This window comes from Lepisosteus oculatus, chromosome 27, assembly GCF_040954835.1.
Source record: "Lepisosteus oculatus isolate fLepOcu1 chromosome 27, fLepOcu1.hap2, whole genome shotgun sequence".
NCBI classification, from domain to species: domain Eukaryota; kingdom Metazoa; phylum Chordata; class Actinopteri; order Semionotiformes; family Lepisosteidae; genus Lepisosteus; species Lepisosteus oculatus.
This window is the reverse complement of record NC_090722.1, coordinates 2,551,708-2,574,786: the sequence shown is the minus strand read 5'-3', so window position 1 is coordinate 2,574,786 and position 23,079 is coordinate 2,551,708. Positions and strand designations below refer to the sequence as shown.

The window sequence follows — 23,079 nt, the reverse complement described above, 5'->3', positions numbered from 1 at the left end:
CGCTCACCCTGCAGTCTGTGTGGGTCCTAATGCCCCAGTATAGTGATGGGGACACTATACTGTAAACAGGTGCCGTCCTTCGGATGAGATGTCAAACCGAGGTCCTGACTCTGTGGTCATTAAAAATCCCAGGGCGTTTCTCGAAAAGAGTAGGGGTGTAACCCCGGCGTCCTGGCCAAATATCCCATTGGCCCTTACCAATCATGGCCTCCTAATAACCCCATCTCTGAATTGGCTTCATTACTCTGCTCTCCTCCCCACTGAGAGCTGGTGTGTGGGGAGCGTTCTGGCGCACTATGGCTGCCGTCGCATCATCCAGGTGGGGCTGCACACTGGTGGTGGTGGAGGGGATCCCCATTACCTGTAAAGCGCTTTGAGTGGAGTGTGCAGAAAAGCGCTATATAAGTGTAAGCAATTATTATAGTTATTATTATGTGAATGCCAAACAACTGCAAGAAAATTGGAAATGCTCTTGTAGGGAAAACAAGTCATACTTTCTTACCCAGTCTTATTTAAGTAAGTTTATTCATTTTAACCCATTGTAGCACTGGGAAGTGCAACGGCAGATTCCAGCATCAAAGAAAACAATCTCACACAAACCTCAAGACGGCACCATGACGGTGTTACACTGAAATCTTCTCCATATCTAGTTGTAGTTATTGATTTTATTCACTTTTTTAAATTGTCATTTACAAAACACACAAAAGAAAGACAACATACAATAGTGTCCATTCATTAAGGATTTTTTGTTACTCATTTTTTTTCACATATTTATACTTGTACATACAAACACCTACAGATCTACGACACAGTACAATGATAACGTTTCATTTTTTTTTAGTCACATTTAAATAATGGCAAGGTTTTTCGACAGAAGCTAAAATAGACCCGGGAGACTCTTTAGGTAAAAGACCTGATGCAGGGGCTGGTAAGTTTCTCTGTGTGCTTTACTCAAGTTTTCTAAAAGGCAGTGCTGAGCCAACAAAATTATCTGTCGATTATTGCTTCGATTACACGAGATCCATGATTTCACTCAGTTCATAAATCTTTTTTACAGAAAAAAAGAAAAATAATTGATAAGGGTGAAGGATCTTAGACGTTACTTGGTTTACACTTGCCTAACAAAAATGCAATATTTTAGAATATAGAACAATTAAAAAAAAACTGCATTGATTTCAAAAGACCAGTGTCTTCACTGGACATAATTTATGCTCAGAGTATTCTGCGGCACGTTTGAAAATTGCAGGTTTATTTACACCTTCGTTATTAAAAAAATTAATCTATGAATATCAAAATAAAACATTTAGTACTTCTAAAATCCATTGGTACAGTCCTATAAGATTGGGTCAATTTGCTACTCATTACAAAGCAAATAAAATGGCCTTTCTCTCCTTTTCGGGTTACGATCTTTCTAATTTTCTTCTGATATGTATAACCCTCTTTAGTTCCACGATAAAAATGAACTCTAATGTCAAATAAAGACCTGATTTCTCGTTATCTTCCAGCACAGCAGATGTGCACATGCAGTTGTGATGCCTTGGTAGTTCACTGTGTATTAAAGGATCTTTTTTTTTTGGTTAATTGCTTAAATTGCACGTCATGCTACTCAACCACCTACAAAGATGTCCAAATAGATCAGGGAATGCTACTAAAACTATTTTCCATATCATATAAAAACACATTTAAGAAATGAATAGCCTTCTAGGTAGTTTAATCGATCCCTGCTGGAAGAGAATTGTCTTTTTTTTTACCAAAACAAATCCGCAGTTTTCAAGAATGTATACAGAGGCCAGCATGGTCTGTTCCTTAACACCTTTGCTGGTTTATGATCTAAGACACAAGTTTTATAGCTTTTATTTAAAGCCATAAAAGTCTACTCCCCTATAATGTGCTGTATGCATCAAACAGAACTAAAACTGTGGTCCTCTGAAATAAACCGAGGGCTGGTGTAGAGATGTGTGTTTCCTAAGCTACCTGGAACACCAGCTTCCTTTAACATTTTGCTTAAGGAGAAAACAAAATACAAAAAAATAAATGCCCCATACACCAGATCTTGTCATGAAAAGAGTACCCTAGGCCACTTTCTAAGTTACCAAAAAAAGAACATCAAATGTTGTCTACAGCTATTGCATTAATTTCCTTTTTTAAATATATCTGCTTATTTCTTTCTTTCAGTTTTTATTTTACCGGAGGAGAGAACAGAACCCAGGAAAGTAGAAAAATATTTGGCAATTAACAACAAGTGATGTCAAACACGCACACACACACTGATTGTCACCACACTGTCTGTGACAAGCCTGATCCGACATGACGTTTCTCCTGCGGGTTTTCCAAGTGGCTGGTGCACACTTGTGTGTTTGTGTGTCAGGAAACACAGGGATGGAAAATTAAGGGCACGATGGTGACAGCAGTGGAGATTGGGCCTGGCCTTCCCTCATCCTAAGGAACTAAAATCCAATAGGAATCCCAGATTTCCTGGTCGTATCCATGGAATTTCTAATGACGTGGTCACAAGGAAGGATCTGGCCTGTTTAGCCTATCGTCTGCTCTGTCAGGTGATGCCTGGAAGGTTACTGGAAGGGTCAGATTTTGGGTCCCTTCCAGACCTGCAGTCAGTTTCTTAAAAAATAAAGATAAACTTTTAAAAAATTCCATGTCTCAAAAACTGATGTCTTTGCCACAGCTGCACATCAAGAATAATCAAGATGGCTCTTAAAAATCCTTATAAATTATAAATCCTTTGCATTTTGCCTTCTGTTATTGTCATGAAACCCTTTCATGATTTCAAACATAACTTCTAGTCCAGGGTTGTTGAGATGCCACCAGTTGAGAAGTTAAGCCCTTTCAGAAAGTGCCTAAAAACAGTCTAAAAATACTCCATAGGCAGCGAAAGGTATTGGCATTTTCTGACAAAACACAATGTTTCCTTCAAAATGACATTACTGTAGCATGAATTAGGCATGTATTTGCCATAAAAAACTACAGTATGATTCACCTGCATATAGTTTTACACAAATTTAGCAAAAGAATCAGTCCACTTCTTTAAACTGTCATGGTTTTAAAGGAAAAATGAGACAGTGATCAGTAATTCCAGTCCCTTCCCCTGGGAGTCTCAGTGGTGGAGATTTGTGTGTGCCTGGTGTAGGTGTTTGTCACTGCAGGTACATCTGGCTGCGTTTGTGCTTGACTGTTGTGGACTTCACACCCTTTCAGGACACAGTGCCTGATGAATGTCACAGTTTTTCAGTGCCAAGTTTCAAAACGGTCTAGGTTTCCCACACAGAACGGAGAGTTTTTGCCAGACACTCAAGAGAGACCATCCTTTCTCCTAAAGCAGGATAAGGATCGTTGTTTTCAGTCCTCGAGCCCTAAAGGTTCCGCCACACTGGACAAAGAGACATTGAGCAATGTCCCCAAAGCGTCAGTCAGCATGGGACGTGACTCATAGCCATGCCCATTTCTAGATCACACAAGCCTGCTACACGGCTTGGTTCCACAGGCCACAAGACTTATCTGCAGTTTCTTGTTGCATCATAATGTGTTGGAGTGGTTATGGAGTTCTATTTACTGTGTAATCATCCAATCTACAATAGTACAAAGGAGAAGGTACGTTTAAAATAAAAGTATAAAGTAGAGTATAAAACGCCTATAAGAAAAAAAACTATTGCAAAGCGCTGTTCAGATAAAACTCAGCACACTTGTGACCTAAAAAGATCTAGTTCACATATATGTTCGATCTCAACATTATTACACAGTATTAATCATTTATAACTAAACCATCCTATAAATTAAACTAAGAACCCCCTCCCCCCCGTTTAATCTGACACATGCAATCTTTATTGGGTTAAGTGTCAGCTTCACGTCGCGGTGTGAAAAGTGTCTAACCTTGCCTTAGCCAGTTTCTTTACACTGGCGTGGTAAAAAAAAATAGAGACAGGTTCGACTGTATTGTAGTGCAGCGAGTGTTCCTCAAAGCAGGGCTCACTGCTGGTGAATGTGCCCATCGCACAGCTGTCACTTCTGAATTTTTTGCTCACGTCCAGTGAAGCAGCATCTTCATTCCATTTATTCTGAGACTTGTGACCGATATCACCACTTTCTTGGCTAAAGCCAAGACACCGACACCTTAATCTGAGTACTATGATGTTTAAATGTTCAATGTTCTCCCCCCAGGAACTATGCATTAAAGTAATGGCAGTATTAAATTCTCCCTAAGGCAGTTTCTAACACCTGTGCTTCCTGTTGAGTTGTACTTTTCTAGCTTAATAAAGTTTCATGGCTGCTATCCTTAAGAATAGTGATCATATAATAGAGTTGATGTGATTTTGTCACATTAATTTCATACTTGTTCTGTGGATTCCTCAGGACAGCCTTTCTCATTCCTACAGCGAATCCTTACAGCTGGAATGAAGAATATTGAGAGGAGGGGGTTATTGGCCTTGCAGATTCTGTGTGAAAGGAGCTACTGTAGATTCAGGCCAGGAATTCTCATTCTCGATATAGGCTTCACCCCACAGTGCGCCAATGGGTGCCACAAGCTGGCTTTTCCTTTGCTGTCTCACTGTTGCAGCACAAGACTGCAGCCACCGAGGGTTGAGGGGAAATGATTTAGACTCTCACAATACACTGGAAATGAGTGGCCAGGCAGAGCCTGAACGACACTTTTATTGTGGTGTTTGTCTATTATGTTTAACATGCGGTACTTTACGCTATAGTTTGTGGTAGTATGGAACAAGCTAGCTAGCCTCCCTGTTGAAACGAATACCCTGGCATCTTTCAAGACTACTGGAGAACAAGTGCCCTCAGCCAGAAAAGGCAGTAGCAATATGCAGAAGTAAAAAGAGCCCAAGAAAGTGGTAGATTTTGTACCTCTCTAGTAGAGAGAGTGGCATAATGTCATCTGTGCTCTTCTGCCTGTGTGCTTGTATGAATGTGCACCAGCCACAAAAGCAACTCCCGCGCACTGAGGGAACTAAAAACGCCCAAAGTTAACCAAAAGTCACCACTGTTTTCTATTTACAGATTCGAAGCTCAGAATGAAAACAAAAAGAAATAAGGCTTCTATGGCCGGGTGCTTTCACTGACGCTGCGACAGTTCAGATCTGCGACAGAGCCTGCGCAGATAAAGACTTCGATGGCTTTCAGAACGGACGCTCGTGTAGAGACCCTTCGACTCAGGGTCCAGCAATGTCTGAATTTCACTGGCCGGCTTGGTTAAGGGCACCCTGAGCCAGTATCGGCCCCGCTGGTCCCAATGTGTGCCCAAGAGAATCCTTTCCAGCTGACTGATACCAGTTACAAAATGGGTTGTAAAAGAGATTCAAAGATGTGTATTTCTTGATCGACTTACAGTAATTATTTAATTACTATGACCCTCTCATATGAACGTGCATTATGTCCAGCGTGAGAAAGCAGTAGTTTGCTTGCCCTTTTACCTCAACATCAAAACTAAATTGTGGCCCAGCTGTCTCACATGACATTACACAATCCCCACATAATCTATGTTATTTGACCTTTTGGGAAGCTAAGGCAGTGATAGTGCTGCACTCAGCTCACCTGTGATTTATCTGATGGTGCGAGACTGAGATTACTCTACAAAGAGAGACACAGCTAGGTTCGGGCCCTGCACGCCCCTTTCAGAGGAAAGTGAACACAGAAATGCAGTATAGAATCTAGTTCTCCACACACACACACATATGCACATAGTTCAGGCTCTCTGTTTTCTTGGCAAACCACATGAACAGTGACGAGAAAGCAGGTAAAAGGAAACACTGCGTGTCAATAAAACAGGCTTTTTACACTTGTACATTTCACCCACCTTCAAACAAAATAAAAAAACGCAATGTATATATACATTTTATGGAAAACTATTTAAGACTACTGTCTTGCTACTGTGAGCCAAAAGTGGACGTTCGGTTTTGTTCAATATTTCCCTTTTTTAACAGCTAATACAAGTTTATACACGGACTTTTGTATCACACCTAAATCAAACTTATGTCCTTAATAAGCTTTGTATTTATATATATATTTTACATTATCTGCTAAGAAAAAGATAGTCTTGCTCCCGAGTTGTCAGAACGGCCTTGTGCTTTAATGTCTCCCTTTGGATTTTATTTCTTTGTTTCTGTTTTTCGGCGTCTCCGCGACGAGATTGCTGATTGAGTGTCAGTAAAAGACGGAATGTGGCTTTAGAAAAATCATGGCGACGCAGACCTGCTAAGAGGAGACAGGGGCAAGCCGGGAGGGGCAGGACAGGTCCCGAGAGACCGATTAGACCCAGCGAGTTGCGGTAGTGCCACGCACAGCAATACACGGGACAGAGACATACTGCTGTCTGGGTTCTGCGCTGGGCTCTGTTATGTGATGAAGATGAACTGCACGACGTCGGAGGAGCTCCTGAACGACCCGAGGCAGGGACGACTTTCTAATTTTGCACAGCCGGTGGGTGAACTGCGTGAATCATGTGCTGTACAACGTGACTCTTCCGTAACATCTTTAACAAGGGGTGAAAGACGTCCCGCACGAGACAGAGCAACGCCGGACCGCAGCCACGACTGGCATCAGACAGCAGGGGGAGCCACCGGGTAAAGGCTGCACAGAAACCTGCACTGGGGGACTCTTCTTTCAGTGCTAGGGGAACTGGAATTAGGGCCTTCAAAGACACATTTCATCAGATACACTTGGAGCGCTCTGGTTTAATGCTGCCTGGTTTGATTGTATGCTAGTTTCCTCAGAGACGGAAAGCCCCAGTCTCGAACCTTGAGGCCATAAAATTAATCCACAGATTGCAGAGGGGGACCTTGAAACCTAGGCCTCCACAATGTATCCATGGAGACAGGTTTGACATGGGAGTGAGGCCCTGGCCCAGCACTCGCCTGTACAGGACGTGCCTGATCAGTAGGCCACCCCAAACCCCAACAGGGACAGAACTAGCTACCGACACGCGACAAACGCTGAGCCAGAACGCCCTCTCCGAACAGCAGGAAATGGGCTCCAAACACTGCTCTTTCCAACAAGTTCCAAACATACTAGAGCTAAACGAATCCTATTTAATTTATCAGTGACTGGGCTCAGCTTGCACCTCGATGGATCCTGCCGGGTTTATAGCAGCCTAGACCTTGCCTGACTCCCTGGTGGTGTTCTAGCATTTTCTCTTCGGAGGAAATGTGTTCTTTTCCTGTGACCTGGCGCCCTTTAACTCAAAAGACAGGACATAGCTCAGAATGACGAAAAGGTCATTTAGTCCTCGTACCATGGCTTTCTAATGCGTGTTTTACCTGGTTTGATCAGCAATCGTTTAATTGGCTGCACTTGATCATGATAATGCCAAGTTGTCCTTGGAACAATATTTACGATCCTTGTGAATAGATCCTAATATGGCCGATCATGGAGTCCGGAATGTCTGTAGTTGTAGCCCAGAACAGAGAACATTCAGTCAGACCACAAGGGAGAAGACCAAAGTGATGGTACTGTATACTGTGCAGGAGGACTGAGCTGTGCTTACTGAGCACAGTAAACCCACTGTTGGTCTTCCTCAGTGTCGCCAACAAATATGACAAATGACAAATATGATGTGTGTTTGTCATTGTGTTGTGTTTGACTGTGCCGTAAAACAAATTCCCCCTAGGGGACAGGAAAGCTTGAATTGAACTGAATTAAAATTGAATCGATTGGTCCAGTCACCAGGCTGGCGGTACAAGATGCTGAGCTCTCGTTGGCATTGCAGCCACACTCAGCCCAGGACAGGCTGGAGAGAGCTGGAGAGGAGGTGTTCTCAGCAGTGTAAACAGGATTCAGAAAGACTCCTCGAAGCTCAGCGGAAGGAGGACCAAGTCTCCTCTCATCATTCTGAGAGCCACTGTCTCCCCGTCTTAAAGTGAAAGCCCAAGGGAGGGAGACCAGTGACTCGGGATCGACTTTTCATTAAAAATGTTTACACCAGTCCTGCTGCTACGTTCTGTGCTAAACTGGTAAGAATGTTTTGATTTTCATTTACAGAGATGAGATAGATTTCTGTCTATTTAAAGCACGGACTGTTCTCCGGGTACAGTACAATACTCTTTCAAATACAGTTAGCCATTGATTTTGGAGAGTTTTAAGGCATTTTTTTTCTGGCCTTCGAAACAAACCAAACTTCAACTCTTCTGCTTTTTTCCTTCTCAATCTGAACCATGTGGGAAAAGGAACAGGCTGTGGTGAAAGTCCTCTTAACATCGTGGCGCCACAATGTCGGTTAATATTGAACGTTTCTGTCGGGGGGGAGGCTTGCAGTTAATTTCGGCTGAGGGCTAACATCAATCGTGTCCATTTCGGCAGACGGGGTCAAGACTGATCTGTCTTGACCCAGAACTGGGCAGCACGAGTCTAAGAGATGACTGGACTTCTCAAGTGGCTCCCACAGCAGCTGGCTGGGCCGGCTCAGGGAGGAGGGAAAGAGCTGTACGCAGATGGGTCACTACCAGGCTTCCCACCTTGGCCCCATAATGCCTCAGGACACGTCATGAGATGGTGTTCACACTGGTCTGTAAACTAGCTCCCCAGCAACATCGCCCTCTGCTGTCGAAAACATGGCAGTGCAGGAGGTGTTTGTTCTAAGACCTAAGGGTGCTTTCAAGCTACAGAGAGGGGGCAATTAAACTAACCAAGAGGCTTCTCTAATGTAGAGGTTTTGCACAGGAAGACTAAAACTCTGTGACGAATGTGCTACTGATCTGTCTTGTCTTAATATAGCATGTTTCCAAAGGAGGTGGCCCAATCTCGCTGATTACCCTCCTAGTAACAAGTACTGTATTCGAAACCCAATAAATTGCTCGTGTGGTGTAGAAATGGTATTATTTAGTACGATTTAAACTGGCCCAGACCTGTTTGCAGACAATACCTAAATAGCTCATGTAGTAAAATATTGATCCTAATTCAGTTAGCTATGCAATTGACGTCAACATATTAAGCTGCTTTTTGAAACACCCTTAAACTCAAAGAGCACACAAAGGTTAAAACAAAAGGGAAATGTAGCTTTAGCGGCTGCATCCAGGTGTCCCGAGGTTATGGCGCCCTGGTGGGTAACTCTAGTCACAGTGTCGCCTCTCTGGCTCCACACCGCCCTCTGGTGGCGGCGCCGGGCTACTGCAGCACCTGCCCTCGCGTCTCGGGGAGCTTGAGCGCCAGGAAGCTGCCGGCGGCCAGGGCGCCCGAGGCGAACATGATGGGCACGGCCTTGGTAATGCCCACGAAGGACGTGAAGATGCTGATGCCCAAGACGGCCGCGAGTTTGCACAGCGCATTAAGGAACCCAAATGCCGTGGTTCTAAAAAAAAAAAATATGAATAACAAAACGATGAGTTGAATTTTCTCATGTCGGTCTATCGGTTAACCGACATGCAAGCCTGAGAGGAGTTAGATCTGACTAACCCGTTGCTTCGTTGCATTTATAGTATCTTTGTCATACATTTATTTAATTGCCGTTATTTAATTGTAGATAATTCTATCAACTATAACAACTACGCTATTGTAACTGCCAGATCCAGAGTCCTTTCAAGAAAAAAAAGAGATTTTACCTGAAACATGCGAACTCCTAATACTTCAGTTAAGTAAATTAAACATGTCGTTGCGCATGTTCAAAACATGGTCACTCATTGAAGAGTTGAGATTTCCTTTTAAACCACTGTGGCTTTGGGCTCTACAGCACCAGGAGTGAAGAATAACAGTACTTCAACTCCCACGCAGACCAACGTGCAGGAGGCCACAGTTTCCACTTGGTGGCACTGTGCTCCTGCAAATGACGTCTTTCACACAGAATCTGGCAGAACAGCGTGACGTGAACAGAAAGCAAGCACGTTTCTTAGATGATCAACCAAAATCTAAGGACTCTTCTAGTTCACATGACACAAGTATGGAATTCTTTGTCGTTCGGAAAGACCTCGGTTAATAATAGATTAACTATATTAATATATTATGACTTCAAGATCAATTGTGCTTTACATTGCTTTATATACAGTATGCTCTATATGTATATACAGTATTACACTGCTTTACATACCACTGACTGAAAAGTAAACACATACTGTAGCTGAGTATTTCCTTGAAGAGTGTTTGGAATCAGTGGCTTAAAAAAACAAAACCAGCTCTATCGGCCTTTTCCCTCACAGAACAGCATGATGTCTTAAAATATTGAATTACTTGGGCTTTTCTGTGAATCCACCTGCTGTGTTGACACCATAATTATATGTTGAATAATATTACAACAGCAGTGTAGTGATAGTTGTGATTTGTCATGGCTTTCCCTAATTCAAAGGCCCAGTACAGCTGGGGAGCAGTCGACTGCTGCACCTTTATTCTCCAGAGGAAGAGCCCAGTGCTGCAGCCCCGCAGGAGGGCCAGCACTGGTCACTGGTGTGCCGGTGTCTGGCCTCACTGTGAGCAGGGCACTGGGACAGGAGTACTAGGCAGGAGTACTGGGGCACTGGGCAAGAGCACTGGGCAAGAGTACTGGGGCAGGAGCATTGGGGCACTGGGCAGGAGCACTGGGGCAGGAGTAGGGGCAGGAGTACGGGGCAGGAATACAGGGCAGGAGCACTGGGGCACTGGGCAATAGTACTGGAGCAGGAGCACTGGGGCACTGGGCAGGAGTACAGGGCAGGAGCATTGGGGCAGGAGTACAGGGATGGAGTGCAGGAGCACTGGGACAGAAGTATGGGGCAGGAGCACTGGAGCACTGGGCAGGAGCACTGGGGCAGAAGTAAGGGGAAGGAGCACTGGGGCACGGGGCAGGAGCACTGGGGCAGACGTATGGGGCAGGAGTACTGGGGCACTGGGGCAGGAGCACTGGGGCACTGGGGCACTGGGCAGGAGCACTGGGGCAGAAGTATGGGGCAGGAGTACTGGGGCACTGGGGCAGGAGCACTGGGGCACTGGGGCACTGGGCAGGAGCAGTGCTCTACACTGGCAGCAGCTAGTGTCGGAAACATTTGGCCAGTGACGCTGCCCAGACTCCAACACCTGCTAATGTCCTCTCCAGTTTGTCACGTTCTGTCAGGATATGTGTGGAAACCATATGCATGGGAATTAAAGGCCAAGGCCAAGGACAAAGGGTTAATTAATTAGGAGTCAACTACCACATGGCCTCCTCTCATCGGTAACCCTAGTTTCATCTGTGGATGTTTCCCTTCAATCAGGGCACCACAGATGACAACAGTAGAGACCATGAGCTACTCCAGTGACCTGGCACACCAGCATGGCTCTTACCTTTTATCTGAGGGGTACAGCTCGACAGTCAGCACGTCCAGGGCATTCCAGGATGCAATACTGATCCCCCCGAAGAGGCAGAGGAGAGCGATCATGGCTGACTCGTTACTGCCGAACCACAGGAAGAAACAGCTGATGCAGGACATGACACTGGAGCCCGCTGTGGAGAGAACACACAGCAGGAGGACTGCAGTTAGAGACAACCTGGACGGGACGCAAGGCGGACAGACACTCACACCAGGGCCAATACACCCACCAGCATGCCTTTGGACTGTGGGAGGAAACCAGAAACCTAGAGGAAACCCACACGAACACAGGGAGAACATGCAGACTCCACACAGACAGTATTCCCAGGTCTGGAATTGATCCCAGGGCCCAGCGCTGAGAGGTAGGAATGCTGACCCCTGCGTCAAACAGTAACTAGTCTGTAAAGACAACATTACCAATGCTAATGGACAATGATGATTCATTCCTGATGATGGAATGATGTGGGATGTGGTGTTTTTGTGTGTTTTTAATTAATGAAATGTGATTGCTGCTTTCATACTGGACGCTCTTTGTCATGAGCAAAGACCTAGTCCCCTTCCTGGTTCCTGGAGGGTACTAGTTCCCCATTTTCAAACAGAAAATGAATCATGTTTAATAACATTAAGAAGGCCATTTTAAGGGCAAGTATTTCTGAAGTGTTTGCTTCTTCAGGCATGCTGCAGATGTTGACCAGAGTGAAGAAACTGTACAGGAGGAGGGGAACTGCATGTTAGGCAGCACAGACTACAAAAGACAGGTCAGAGGTCAGGCAGGGGACGTCTCACCCAGCATGCGCAAGCGGCCGATCTTGTCCATGAGCAGGGCAGAGACGATGTTGCCAGGCAGCACTGCCAGCGTGCCCAGGAAGCTGACAAAGTAGATCATGTAGGCGTTGTTGTCATCGCTGAAGTCCAGCATGCAGCCCTCCTTGTTGTGCAGAAAGGTGCTGTTCAGGAGCCGGCTGTTCACAAACCTGTACTTGAAGAGATCTGGCGGAGGGAATCACAGAGAGGGCTCTCCGTGAGAGGGCACAAAAGGAATTCTAGAAACTGGGGAAAAAAAGCACTATTGTGGGAGAAAGACATCTCTCCTCCAAATGAAATAAGTCAAATTTCAAGCATGCATTTTAGAAAGCAATACTGTTTTTTTTTTTTTGCTTTCAATGTCAAAAAAGTTCCTGGAGGACTGGAGAATTTAAAGTACTCGAAAAACAGAACTCTAATTTGTGTCTGTGTTTCTGAGAGATTTTAAGAATGGAACTGCAGTTTTGTGCATGAGTCTGTGTGTAGCAGCTGCATGTCTTGTAGGTGTCTCTTCTTTCCTGCTCCTTAGTTAGAAAAAAGAGCACTGCTGCTCAACATTCTGATTCAAATTCACACTGCCCTGTGAGGCGTCCAAATTTCAGCCTGCCCCAGGACTTTGGTTCATTGCAAGTTTGTATAATAACATAGCTAAAAAACCTTATTAGAATGCTTTTTCCCCATTTACTCATTATATTTTGCTCATATAAAGTATACGCATCCTTAACAGCTAACTGCAATTCCTCAGACTCAATGCACATCTGCACGTTTTGCATGGTCTACCGTGGTTTTTTTTCAGTACTACATATTTATTGTTCTGTTGTTATTATTTTTTCTGTTTCTAACAGTGTAGACAGTACCTTGTAACGTACTGTCAACACTGTGTGGTGTTGTCTGTTGTAGGGTGTCTGTCCCAAAATAAGAATTCCAATGTATCTGTACATATGGCAGTAAACTGCTCTACTATTTTTATATCTACTTGCTATGTAAGGCGATGGAGGCCGATACACAGACATGGTTGTGCCGCCAGAGAACAAACTGACCCCTTGACCCCTCTTTCCTCCTGTTAGGGCTCTGGCTGCCCCATCCCTCACACCTAAACCCCCATCTCCACCCCCCCTCACCAGTGTTGTAGAAGAGTGTGTTGATGAAGGTGCAGTTTCTGAAGAAAGTGTTGCTGGAGGTGATGTCCTCAAAGTAGCACTCTTCAAACAGAGAGTCCTCAAACACCATGGACTTCATCTTCATGTTGATGAACCTGTGGGGACAGAGGAGGAGGAACATGCAAACATTGCTGGCAGCCGAATCTAATCCAGTCATTTGGACTGGGTGGTTTGTTCCCAGCAGCTACAGCTCTTTATATATATAAAAAACCTTCCTACCTTCAGTCCAGAAGGAATCACCTCTTAATTTCCACCTGTGTCCTAAGATCTACATTTCATTGCTGATATTCATGTGTTCCCTTGGACTGTCTTATTCACCTTTGACATTCTGGAATACTGCATATGCTCTTTGGATCATTACTAAAGATGTATTTCTTCAATGCATTATTACAGTATGTACCGTATAGTAGACTATAGAGGTCCAGGCACAAGAATGTCCTCTGTCCTTTCATCATGAATCGATACTACTTGTTATACTACTTGGTGTATGAATGCTGAACAAAATTAGAAAATACATTACTGATAAGTTATTAAATTTTACTTAAAAGAAGGGGGCGGTGGATTTAACTGTACCAAATGAAGAATGTCACTGCTTTTTTTCCACGATTGTATTCTACAAGGGCATCAACCTCTTATTCTTCTATAGCTTGAAAAACACTGGAGCCCCAAAGACCAATTAGATAAACAAGTTGAGCAAACAAGGTAATCTAGTGGTCACTTTGGGCCCTGGAGGAACAAACTCCAATACCCTGAGCAAGAATCTGAAGGAGTCTGAGAAGCAATGTTTTCTTGCCCACATGAAAAAGATAGTGAAGACTCCCAGATGGCTCAACCAGTTAAAGCCCTAAGGCTCAGATGTCACTGGTTCAAGCTTGACAGTATTCGGTGACCAGAAGACTCCGAGCATCAGCACACAATGTGCAGAGCACCGCCAGAGCAGGTGTGGGCATTGGTCACCCACGGTCTCCTGGCTCCCAGAAAAACAGCAATGCAGTGACACCCAGCCTCCTCCAGGTGGCACTAGCCCACCAGGAGGGCAATCTGAAGCCGGCAGTGTGTCTGTAGACTCTTAGACATACGCAGAGTTGTAAAACAATATACAACAAGATAGGAGCAGTGATAGTAACAGGGCAGCTGTCATCGGGGGGGAGTTTGGTTGATTGATTTGGCATCTGGAGAACTATGTAGGGGTGAACTTATGGAGGTGGGGTTATTAAAGAGACTGGGTGATATGTGCAAGAGGTGTATGAACGAGCAGGTGATGCTGATGCTGATTAGCAGTCTCCTCTCGTCTCAAGAATGATGGAGTGAGCACCGGCTTCCAGGCATGTTGATGAAAGAGTCTCACTATGCCAAGCCGACAGTTCGGTTAAAAAAACGGCACGTGTGTGTCCCAGCTGGGACAGCAACAACCACAATGAACAAAAAAAAAATCAAAAGATAAAAATACTATAATTTGCAGACAAGGTACAGTAACATAAAAACATAGTAGTAATCATAGGCTTTTACGCCTTAGTTAGCTCAATATTCCTCGAGCTCTCCTCCCTGAGTCACTATTACTGACTGCCTAAACATTTCCCAGCATCCCTTTATATACCTTTGGGCCATACCATTACCATAATGGAATAACATGAATCATAAAATAGGCCAATATCAAACATACATTGACTATCTATTAATAATACTGTAACGCAACGGGGGCTCAGGCGGGCGCCCTTGCCGCATTAGGTCGGCCCCATCCCGACTGAGGCTCGAACCCGGGACTCCCGCGTCTCTCTGCAGCGACCTAGCCCCGTGAGCTAAAGAGAGATCTCTGTACAGCCCAGTAGCTGTAGTCCTGCTATCACAGGGAAGGGCGGTGACGTCACCTGCTCTGGTACGCCGGCTCTTACACAGTGCCTGTCGGCCGTAAGCGTTACAATACACTAGCATTATAGTGTAATACAAACATTTATGAAATCCCTCAAAATCAATATAAAATTTTAAGTGTCATGTTATATGCCCCCCTCCTCTGTTTGCATTGGTATATTCCCATTCCCATCTCCACAGGCGTATAAGAGGCGGTTGCCTTGCCCTCTTGGTGCTGCACTGTAATGGGGTGTCACTGAAGGCTGGGTGTCTGCTCCTGGACTGAGAGTGCTCTGGGTTGTAGATTAGACACTACAGGTTAGAGGGGACATTGGGACCGAAGAAGGAAGCCCAGCCACAGGTCAGCAAAAGTACAATTCTCACAACAGGGAAGCACAAGACACGGACTGGAAGTGGCTGGGAAAGGCTTGTCATGGTGTTTCGAGTTTACAGGACGAACCAGAGGGGGCCGGCGACGCGCCACTGCTCACTCACTTGTTGTTAAAGAACTCTCCATTGCGGTGGATCTGGTTCTCCAGAGTGAAGTTGAAGGTGAAGTGCTCCACCTTCTCCCTGCTGAAGAGCTTGGTGCGCATGGCGTAGTCCTGCTTCTGCATGTACTTGATCATGTCTGGAAACCAAACTGTCAGACCGTAGTAGCTGAGCGGGGGAGCGGAGGAGAGGCAGGCGAGGGAGAGGCAGAGGGAGACACCATCAGGGAACAGAGGGAGACAGAAGTGAGAGAAAGGGACAAAACGAAAATGGGAAATCAGATTTCTAGTTCAGCTGTGAAGAGTATGTCTCCTGCACCACCACAAACTACATTTCTTTGTTAAAAAAGGGATGGTGGCAAATTCTAACGAAGCAGACATTGAGAAGCATTTTCTCTGTAAAAAAGAGTAAAAAAAATAGATTAGCCTGTGAAATCCTTTAAAGACAAGCCTCACAATCTCAGAAAAACTACAATCATACCAGCTATCTGACTGGTGGCCTGGTGGAGCTATTTATTCTACCGATGTAGGTAATTAGCAAATGAAATATTCTTAATTAACTTTGCAAGCTTTGAGGGAACCTCATTACCGGCAATGCAATTTTCCACCCACACATCTGCACGACGTCCATTCCTATACAATAGAGTCATTAACACAACTCCCATCCTTTTCAGGAGACTGTGGCTCGAATTATTCTTGAAAATCATTGCTTGCACAACCTGTAATCAATAATTACTAGTAAGATTGTTTCTCCTACATTGGTACTGTTGGTAACTGCTAGCCTGCTGTCAGTATTCATGCCAGTTCAAAGCATGTCCATAGCAGAGCACAGGGTCAGCACCAGTCCAGTACCAGTCCAGTACTGGTCACTGGAGATGTGAAAAGCATCTTGCAGCAGGCAGAATCACAGAGCTCGATGAGAAGTAATCTTGCCATCACTGGATGGTGTCTGGGCTGTGTCATAAGATGGTGACCAGGATAATGCTACTACAACTGGCCAGTTGGGGCTGTGTGGGGTTGGTTTCGCCAGGAGATTCTCGATTTTTTAAGCCAAAACTGCCTGTGGGCCGGTGGTGTTGTCTGTGAGCGATGTGCCGATTATGAGCTTGCTTCCAAGCAACCTGCAAGCAGACTGTGGGATTCAGAGGTTGAAAAAGCCAGAGAGCCCTGACAAGCACTTTTCCAAAGGACAATGTTCACGGCTCTCATTCTCTCCCGCTAGCGTGAGTGTTCGTAGCTGCTGGTTCCAAACTGGACAGCAACAAAGAAATGTAATTGGTGTTTCCAACTGGGACGTGTAGTAACTGTCCTTTCCAAAATGGCCTTGCTACCTGCCTACAAGCCATGGAGCTGGGTTCCACTATAAAGTTGTATTCCAATTAACAGTTGCATTTTGCTTCTCAGAAACTGTAGCACAAGGATTCAGGGCTCTCTTTTAAAGGGGAACTGCAGCACTATTTTCATATTTCAGGGTTAGAAAAAATCAGCGTCGACATAGCATTTCAAACCATAACATAAGTAAAATGCAGACAGCAACATGTAAAAACTCCTATCTACATCACCAAATAGATGCCATTTCCAGATATGCGCAGCACCATATTCATAAACGAGGCAAAAAAGTGAGATGAAGTTTTAACATTGTAAACAAGCAGGATTGCACATATATCTCTTTTAATCCAATAGAAATACTGCACTCGATTTCAAGACAGCTGCCAACAAATACAATTTACTTGCTAACTCTGCCTGCAGATCACATTGGAGTATTTCTGTGTGAAATGTCTGCTGCACGACCTGTACGTATTCACTTGTACATTGCACTACATGAGTCATTGCAGTGACTAGTGAGCAGGAAGGACTGTGAGGCTTCACATCACAAATCGTGGGAACTCTCGCTCTCGCCCGTGGTGAGGCCAGGGGTTTGCAGGGGTTATTAATCTTAATAACAAAAGAAATTCAACATTTTACAAATTTTGTAACCAGTGGTTTGAGACAACATGGCGACTTACAGAACTTTCACAAAGTTCCCGATTTTGTATAATTTTGAATTGAGCACAAAATCGGGAACTTTGTGAAAGTTCTGTAAGTCGCCATGTTGTCTCAAACCACTGGTTACAAAATTTGTAAAATGTTGAATTTCTTTATTAAGAGTAAATAACTGGTTTGAGAATTTGGAACTGCAGTTCCCCTTTAAGATAACACAAAATGATCTTGCATCATCAGGTTGAAGTTTAATCAATTAATGTCCTCATAAAATCTACTATAAAGCAGATGAACACTCTTAAGTGGGTGCAGACAGCTCTGCTGCTGTCCGGGCTGCCTAGGCTTCCACAGGTTTCAGTTCTCCTGGGAGAACCTGGGCATCAGCCAACTTGCTGTGGCATAAGTGAGAGATGCTCCACCAATGGGCACAAACTCGCCTAACAGGCGCTGTGGAGCTCAGTGAATGACAATGTTCCTGAGAGATGGGCATTTTGGAGCAGCGTGTGATTCTGAATTGGGTGGGTAAACAATAAAAACAGACATTTCAATTCAAAATAAAAAACTATTAAATGCTGGGTGGAGAATTTCACATTGTATAGAGAAGCGGTTTTTCATCACTCTCACCTAAAGGACATAGTGAACCACACAGCCATCATCATCAGAGTGGTGCGGCGGTACTCTGGTGAGAAGCAAGCCAGGAAATTCCCCCAGACCTACCAGAGATGGAGACATAAGGAAGGGTTTATGAAGACAGCTGAGCACTCAGCCCACCAGTCTTACTTTTTCCTCTACACCGGATGAATGCTTCAGGCGTTAGACGTGATCGGTTTGTAAAGCCCTGGAAAACGGTGCATTTTCAAGCACTTTAGCAAAGAAATTTATGTCAGAAGAGACCATCACTAGTCCAGTTGTTGTTCAATGTTAAAGTGATCATGTCAGTACTGTACTGATGTTCCATGTCTGTATTAAAATTAGGGTTAATTAAACCACAGAACATGTTGGTATGCAACAAGTGATTTTATCTTTTTTAAGATCATGGCATATCAGTTTTTGCAATGTCGTTCAGCTGTTCTTGGCATTAATGAGCATTTTATAGAACTGGATGGGCATCTACCTTAACAAGTTCTCTAACAAGCACAGCTGTAAAGGAAAATCTTAATCAAGCCATCTAGCCCTACATCTCTCCACTGATTTATCCAACAAAACAAGCAATTGTACTGTTGATTATATTGGCTAACGTTTCACTCACTAAAGGATCGAACCAAAAGTGTGACTCACTAGGAATAGCTACACCCAATAATCAAGCGTATTGAAGGGATTGCGGACTGCGTTAGTCCCAGTAAATTGAATTCAACCTGCGTGGCTGAAGGCCAGCCTCCTGGCTAAAGCACGAGGGGGCCGAGACCCCCTGCTGAGGGAGGGGTGACCAAGGGGCAGCTGCAGAGGTGGCGGTGGGCTGGGAAGGAGAGAAGGGGATCACTTCCCGTATTTATAATGTTTTAGGAGAGGAAATGACTTCGGGAGTGATTGCTAATTACTGACAGCTGGGGAGGACTGAAATTGGCTGTTGTCATCTCTCCCAAGCTTTCTTCATACAATCCATTTAAACATTAAGACCCACATCTGATTAAAAGAGAAGATTAAATAGAAGAGATAAAGCAAGGACCCAGCCAGAGATTACATGAAAGATGGTGAACTTTCAACATCCCCACAGTAATAGAACACACAAGCACAACGGACCTTCCATTAAAAAACACGCAATTATAGTCGTTAAGAAGATTCCAATTCCTTTTGTCAAATGGTAAGGACAGTATTGGAAGATGTCTTCATAAAATCGGGAGATCACTGTTGTCTTCATAAAATAAAGTGTAAATAATTATGATGGAGGCAAACAAAGTGCTCTGGGCTCCTCTGGCTGATGTGCCAATCTAACTTGTGACCACGGTGGTGGGCACACTAGGGTCTGATTATCAAAATCCCCAGTTAGGCACACTGTGACATACTAAAGGGCATCATCTGAATACCTAGTATAAGATAAGATCACTTTAGTAGCCCCTATACAATTTCTTGCATTAGGAATTTGTATTTTTTCACATAACCCAGCTTGCTCTCCATGAGACACACAGACAGGGAGAGAAGCTGGGGGTCAGAGCGCAGGGTCAGCCATTGTACAGCACCCCTGGAGCAGTTGGGGTTAAGGGCCTTGCTCAAGGATTTCTCTGCCGGCTGCAGGATATGAACAGGCAACCTTCCAGACACAGGCGCATATCCTTAGCCACAAAGCCACCATTACAGTACACCATACAACATTAAAGACATTGGCTATGAAAAGCAATGCCTTCTCTGCCTGTGGAGCAGGGGCTCCAGGTTGGAGTCCCTTCTGCAGATTAAGGTCCTTGATTAATCAGTGACTGATGAGCTCCGATGAGCCTCACGTGGTACCTGGTGGAAGAGACTGGTAAGGCGCATTCTCCAGCGCCGGTGCCAGGCGCCGGTATCTGCCCCGATCTCCACCAGCTCGTCCAGCTGCTTCACCGTCTTGATGTTGGTCACCTGGGCACAGTGGACAAGGATGTGAAATAACAGGGCACTTTAACGTCTTTTACTTTTTTAATAGTTCTGTAATGTCTTAATAAATTGAAGCGCCTGGATTTACAATCAAACACATAAACCAGAAGGCACAAACAGAAGCTATGGGTCCATGCATTTTAATACTTCACATATTTCTTTACACAAAGGGTTGTGGGTGTCTGGAACACTGATGCCCTGCTCAATTAGCCTCCTGCTTGTGACCTATGTTATATTGGTCTGGAAGACTGACACTGGCACACCAAGGCCCTTCTACTGAAAATGGAGAGCAAGAGAGGGGACATCTTGAAACCATCCTGAACAGATGTCCCACTTTGGTGGTAGAATATTTATCAGGACGTTCCATCCATTCATTTCCAAACTGTTTTATTCAATTCAGGGTTCAGGGGGAACTGGAGGCTATCCCAGCAAGTCACAGGCTCAAGGCAGGATACACTCTGGACACCAGTCCATTGCAGGGCAGACCGACACAAACACAGACATGCACTCACACTAGAAGCCAATTAACCCACCAGCATATCTTTGGACTGTGGGAGGAAAGCGGAGCACCTGGAGGAAACCCACACAAACACAGGGAGAACATACAGACTCCACACAGACAGCAGCCCAGGAATTGCACCCAGGGTGACCACAGCATTAAGTGTTAATTGTGAACACTTAAAATTACAAGGAAATTGACTTAATCTTTGGAAAGAAGAACACTTTTTGTTGTTTCTCTTTCCAGATCTGAGAAATAAAAAATGATAGATCCAGAAGGTGACAAACCTTGCTGTTTTTAAATGAGCTAGAGCATGTTTCACATGTAGCCAAACTGTTCACAAGAACTGTGATAAGCGGGACTCTTGCCAGCGTTTTGCTACACACTTGGCTGCCTGATTAATGACTTGGAATCGGCTCCTAAGACCAGCGAAGAGCACCAGCAATGATCTAGAATCAGTTATTATAGGTAAGGAGACAGCTGCGGTGAAAATAATGTCCACGTTCTGTCTTTTGTAAAACACCGCTTCGTCTTGGAAACTTGTTCTCTTGTCACCTCAATAAAATTGCACTTGCAGCAGTTAGTTTTACGGCCCATTCCCTCATTTGTCTACCCTCGTGGGGCCTGACTGCTGCTATGTACAGTGCTGGAAAGTGATATATAGAACCTGTCGGCAGTATAACAGCAATGAAAAGATGTGTTTTGGAAACAACCCAATCAAAACAAGTCATTCCTTAGGTGCAAGGCTCTGGTTCTGTTGCAAAATCACTTCAATAGTGTTTCATTTTTAAAAAAGCACAGCTTTAATCCTAGAGGTATTTCTGGTGTCATGTGTCATGTTTGTAAAGGGCCATACTGCATATAAAACTGAGGGCATTTTCCTTCCTCGTTATAATTAATTGGTCAACTGCGGAATAACGTGAGATTAGCAGAGAGCTCCCTGACATGGGGAATCTCCACACTTGAGAGCACAGGCCCTGTCTGCATTAGACACTTGAAGTACGTAACTTCTTACTTACAGAATCTGGATTTTCCCCTTTTCCCTCTGTGCCACAGCTTTAAACTCAAGGAACATTTAAGTGCTTTAGGGAACATTTAAGGGGTTTCACATAAGATGTTTTATGCAATTGGCCACCAGGTGAATATCATTACCATGATATGGGTCAGACTAACTCTAACTCTAACTCTCTTCTACACTATGAAACTTGTTGTGTCATCATCATCACCATCTTCATTTCTTGTGACTCCAATTGTCCCTGTTTATGTCACTCCAGTGGATTTGCAGATTTCATTTTCTTATTCCAGTTTCATTGTCTCCAGATGAAAGCTTCCATTTTCCATCACTGTCCTGGTTTCATTATGGACAAGTAACAGGTTTATTCCATGCTGAAACACCCGAAGAAGGCTCCACAGCCAAAACGTTGTGTTTTCTCTCTCTTTTCAGCATGGAATAAACCTATTACTTGTTCCTTTGCAGCCTACGCATGTTGACGCAGCTCCCCACCTGACCTACTTCAACTTGTTTTATTATGGCTTATTTACAGAAAAAATAACTTTCCTTTATTATTCACTGTATGGAAATGCATTTAAAACCAAGAACTGGAGGTGCTTCTTTATCCAAAAGGTGGTGGAAGAATGGAATGAGCTACCCAGCCACTTTGTTGAAGCCAGTTCTTTCAAAAAACAACTGGATGAGATCCTCAGATCAACTAGCTATTAACAATCAAACAAAGTAATTCGGCCGAATGACCCCCTCTCATTTGTGATCGTTCTTATGTCCCAGTGATTTGCATGATGTGAAACAGAACTTTATCTGCTCTCTGCAAATTACTTCCCTTCCTTGTGGCTGTATAAAACACCTAAAGTATTCAATATCTCAAGAGCACAATATGGATTTGTATTTGTCAACATCATTGTGCTCATCTGCGCTATGCCCATATGTTTTGTAAAGAAAAATCTAAAGGAACTTATTTGTACTTATAAAGTGTAAGGTATTTTAAAAGACTAATAACAGTGTTCCAAATCACTATTGACCTGAGTGATATCATCCTTGGAGCTCACAGGTTGGCCCATGTTAGCAGATACTGCATCTCTCATGTCCACACTACTCCCTGACATTGATCAAGCAATTGTGTTTCGTGTGGCGTTCTGACTATAACTGAGGGTCTGCTGGGATTGAGAGGGATCAGAATGTACTCTAGTTTGAAGAGCGTGGTTTGGTGAGAGCTCACTGTGTGTTTACATGTGTGATTCTGCTGCTTAACTTGTAGGCAGCAAAGAGAACGTTATATCTCAGAGGACCCACAGGACCTGACATCTGTGGGGAAAAGGACGTGCACTAACGCCTGGTTCAATTCATTTTTTTTCGTCAGCGCAACTAGCATTTCAGGATGTCAAGATTTGTTTTTCAAAAATAAATTTAAAAATTACTGTACAGTAGAATTTTGGCATTTGTCTCCAGG

The 23,079-nt window shown here is 44.2% G+C and overlaps 1 protein-coding gene across 2 annotated transcripts in view; it reads right to left on the bottom strand.

The window, feature by feature from the left end:
- Nucleotides 1–506: 506 nt before the first annotated feature.
- Nucleotides 507–23,079, bottom strand: part of sv2a (synaptic vesicle glycoprotein 2A) — an 81,461-nt gene continuing 58,888 nt past the window's right edge. For both annotated transcript variants that reach the window (XM_015336673.2, XM_006641778.3), the window contains 7 exons: nucleotides 19,993–20,103; nucleotides 18,175–18,263; nucleotides 15,575–15,739; nucleotides 13,193–13,326; nucleotides 12,054–12,257; nucleotides 11,242–11,401; nucleotides 507–9,304 (listed from right to left, as the gene is read on the bottom strand). In XM_015336673.2, the coding sequence (XP_015192159.1) occupies nucleotides 9,121–9,304; nucleotides 11,242–11,401; nucleotides 12,054–12,257; nucleotides 13,193–13,326; nucleotides 15,575–15,739; nucleotides 18,175–18,263; nucleotides 19,993–20,103 (1,047 nt within the window). In that variant the 3' untranslated portion in view covers nucleotides 507–9,120. The remainder of the gene's footprint in view (nucleotides 9,305–11,241; nucleotides 11,402–12,053; nucleotides 12,258–13,192; nucleotides 13,327–15,574; nucleotides 15,740–18,174; nucleotides 18,264–19,992; nucleotides 20,104–23,079) is intronic.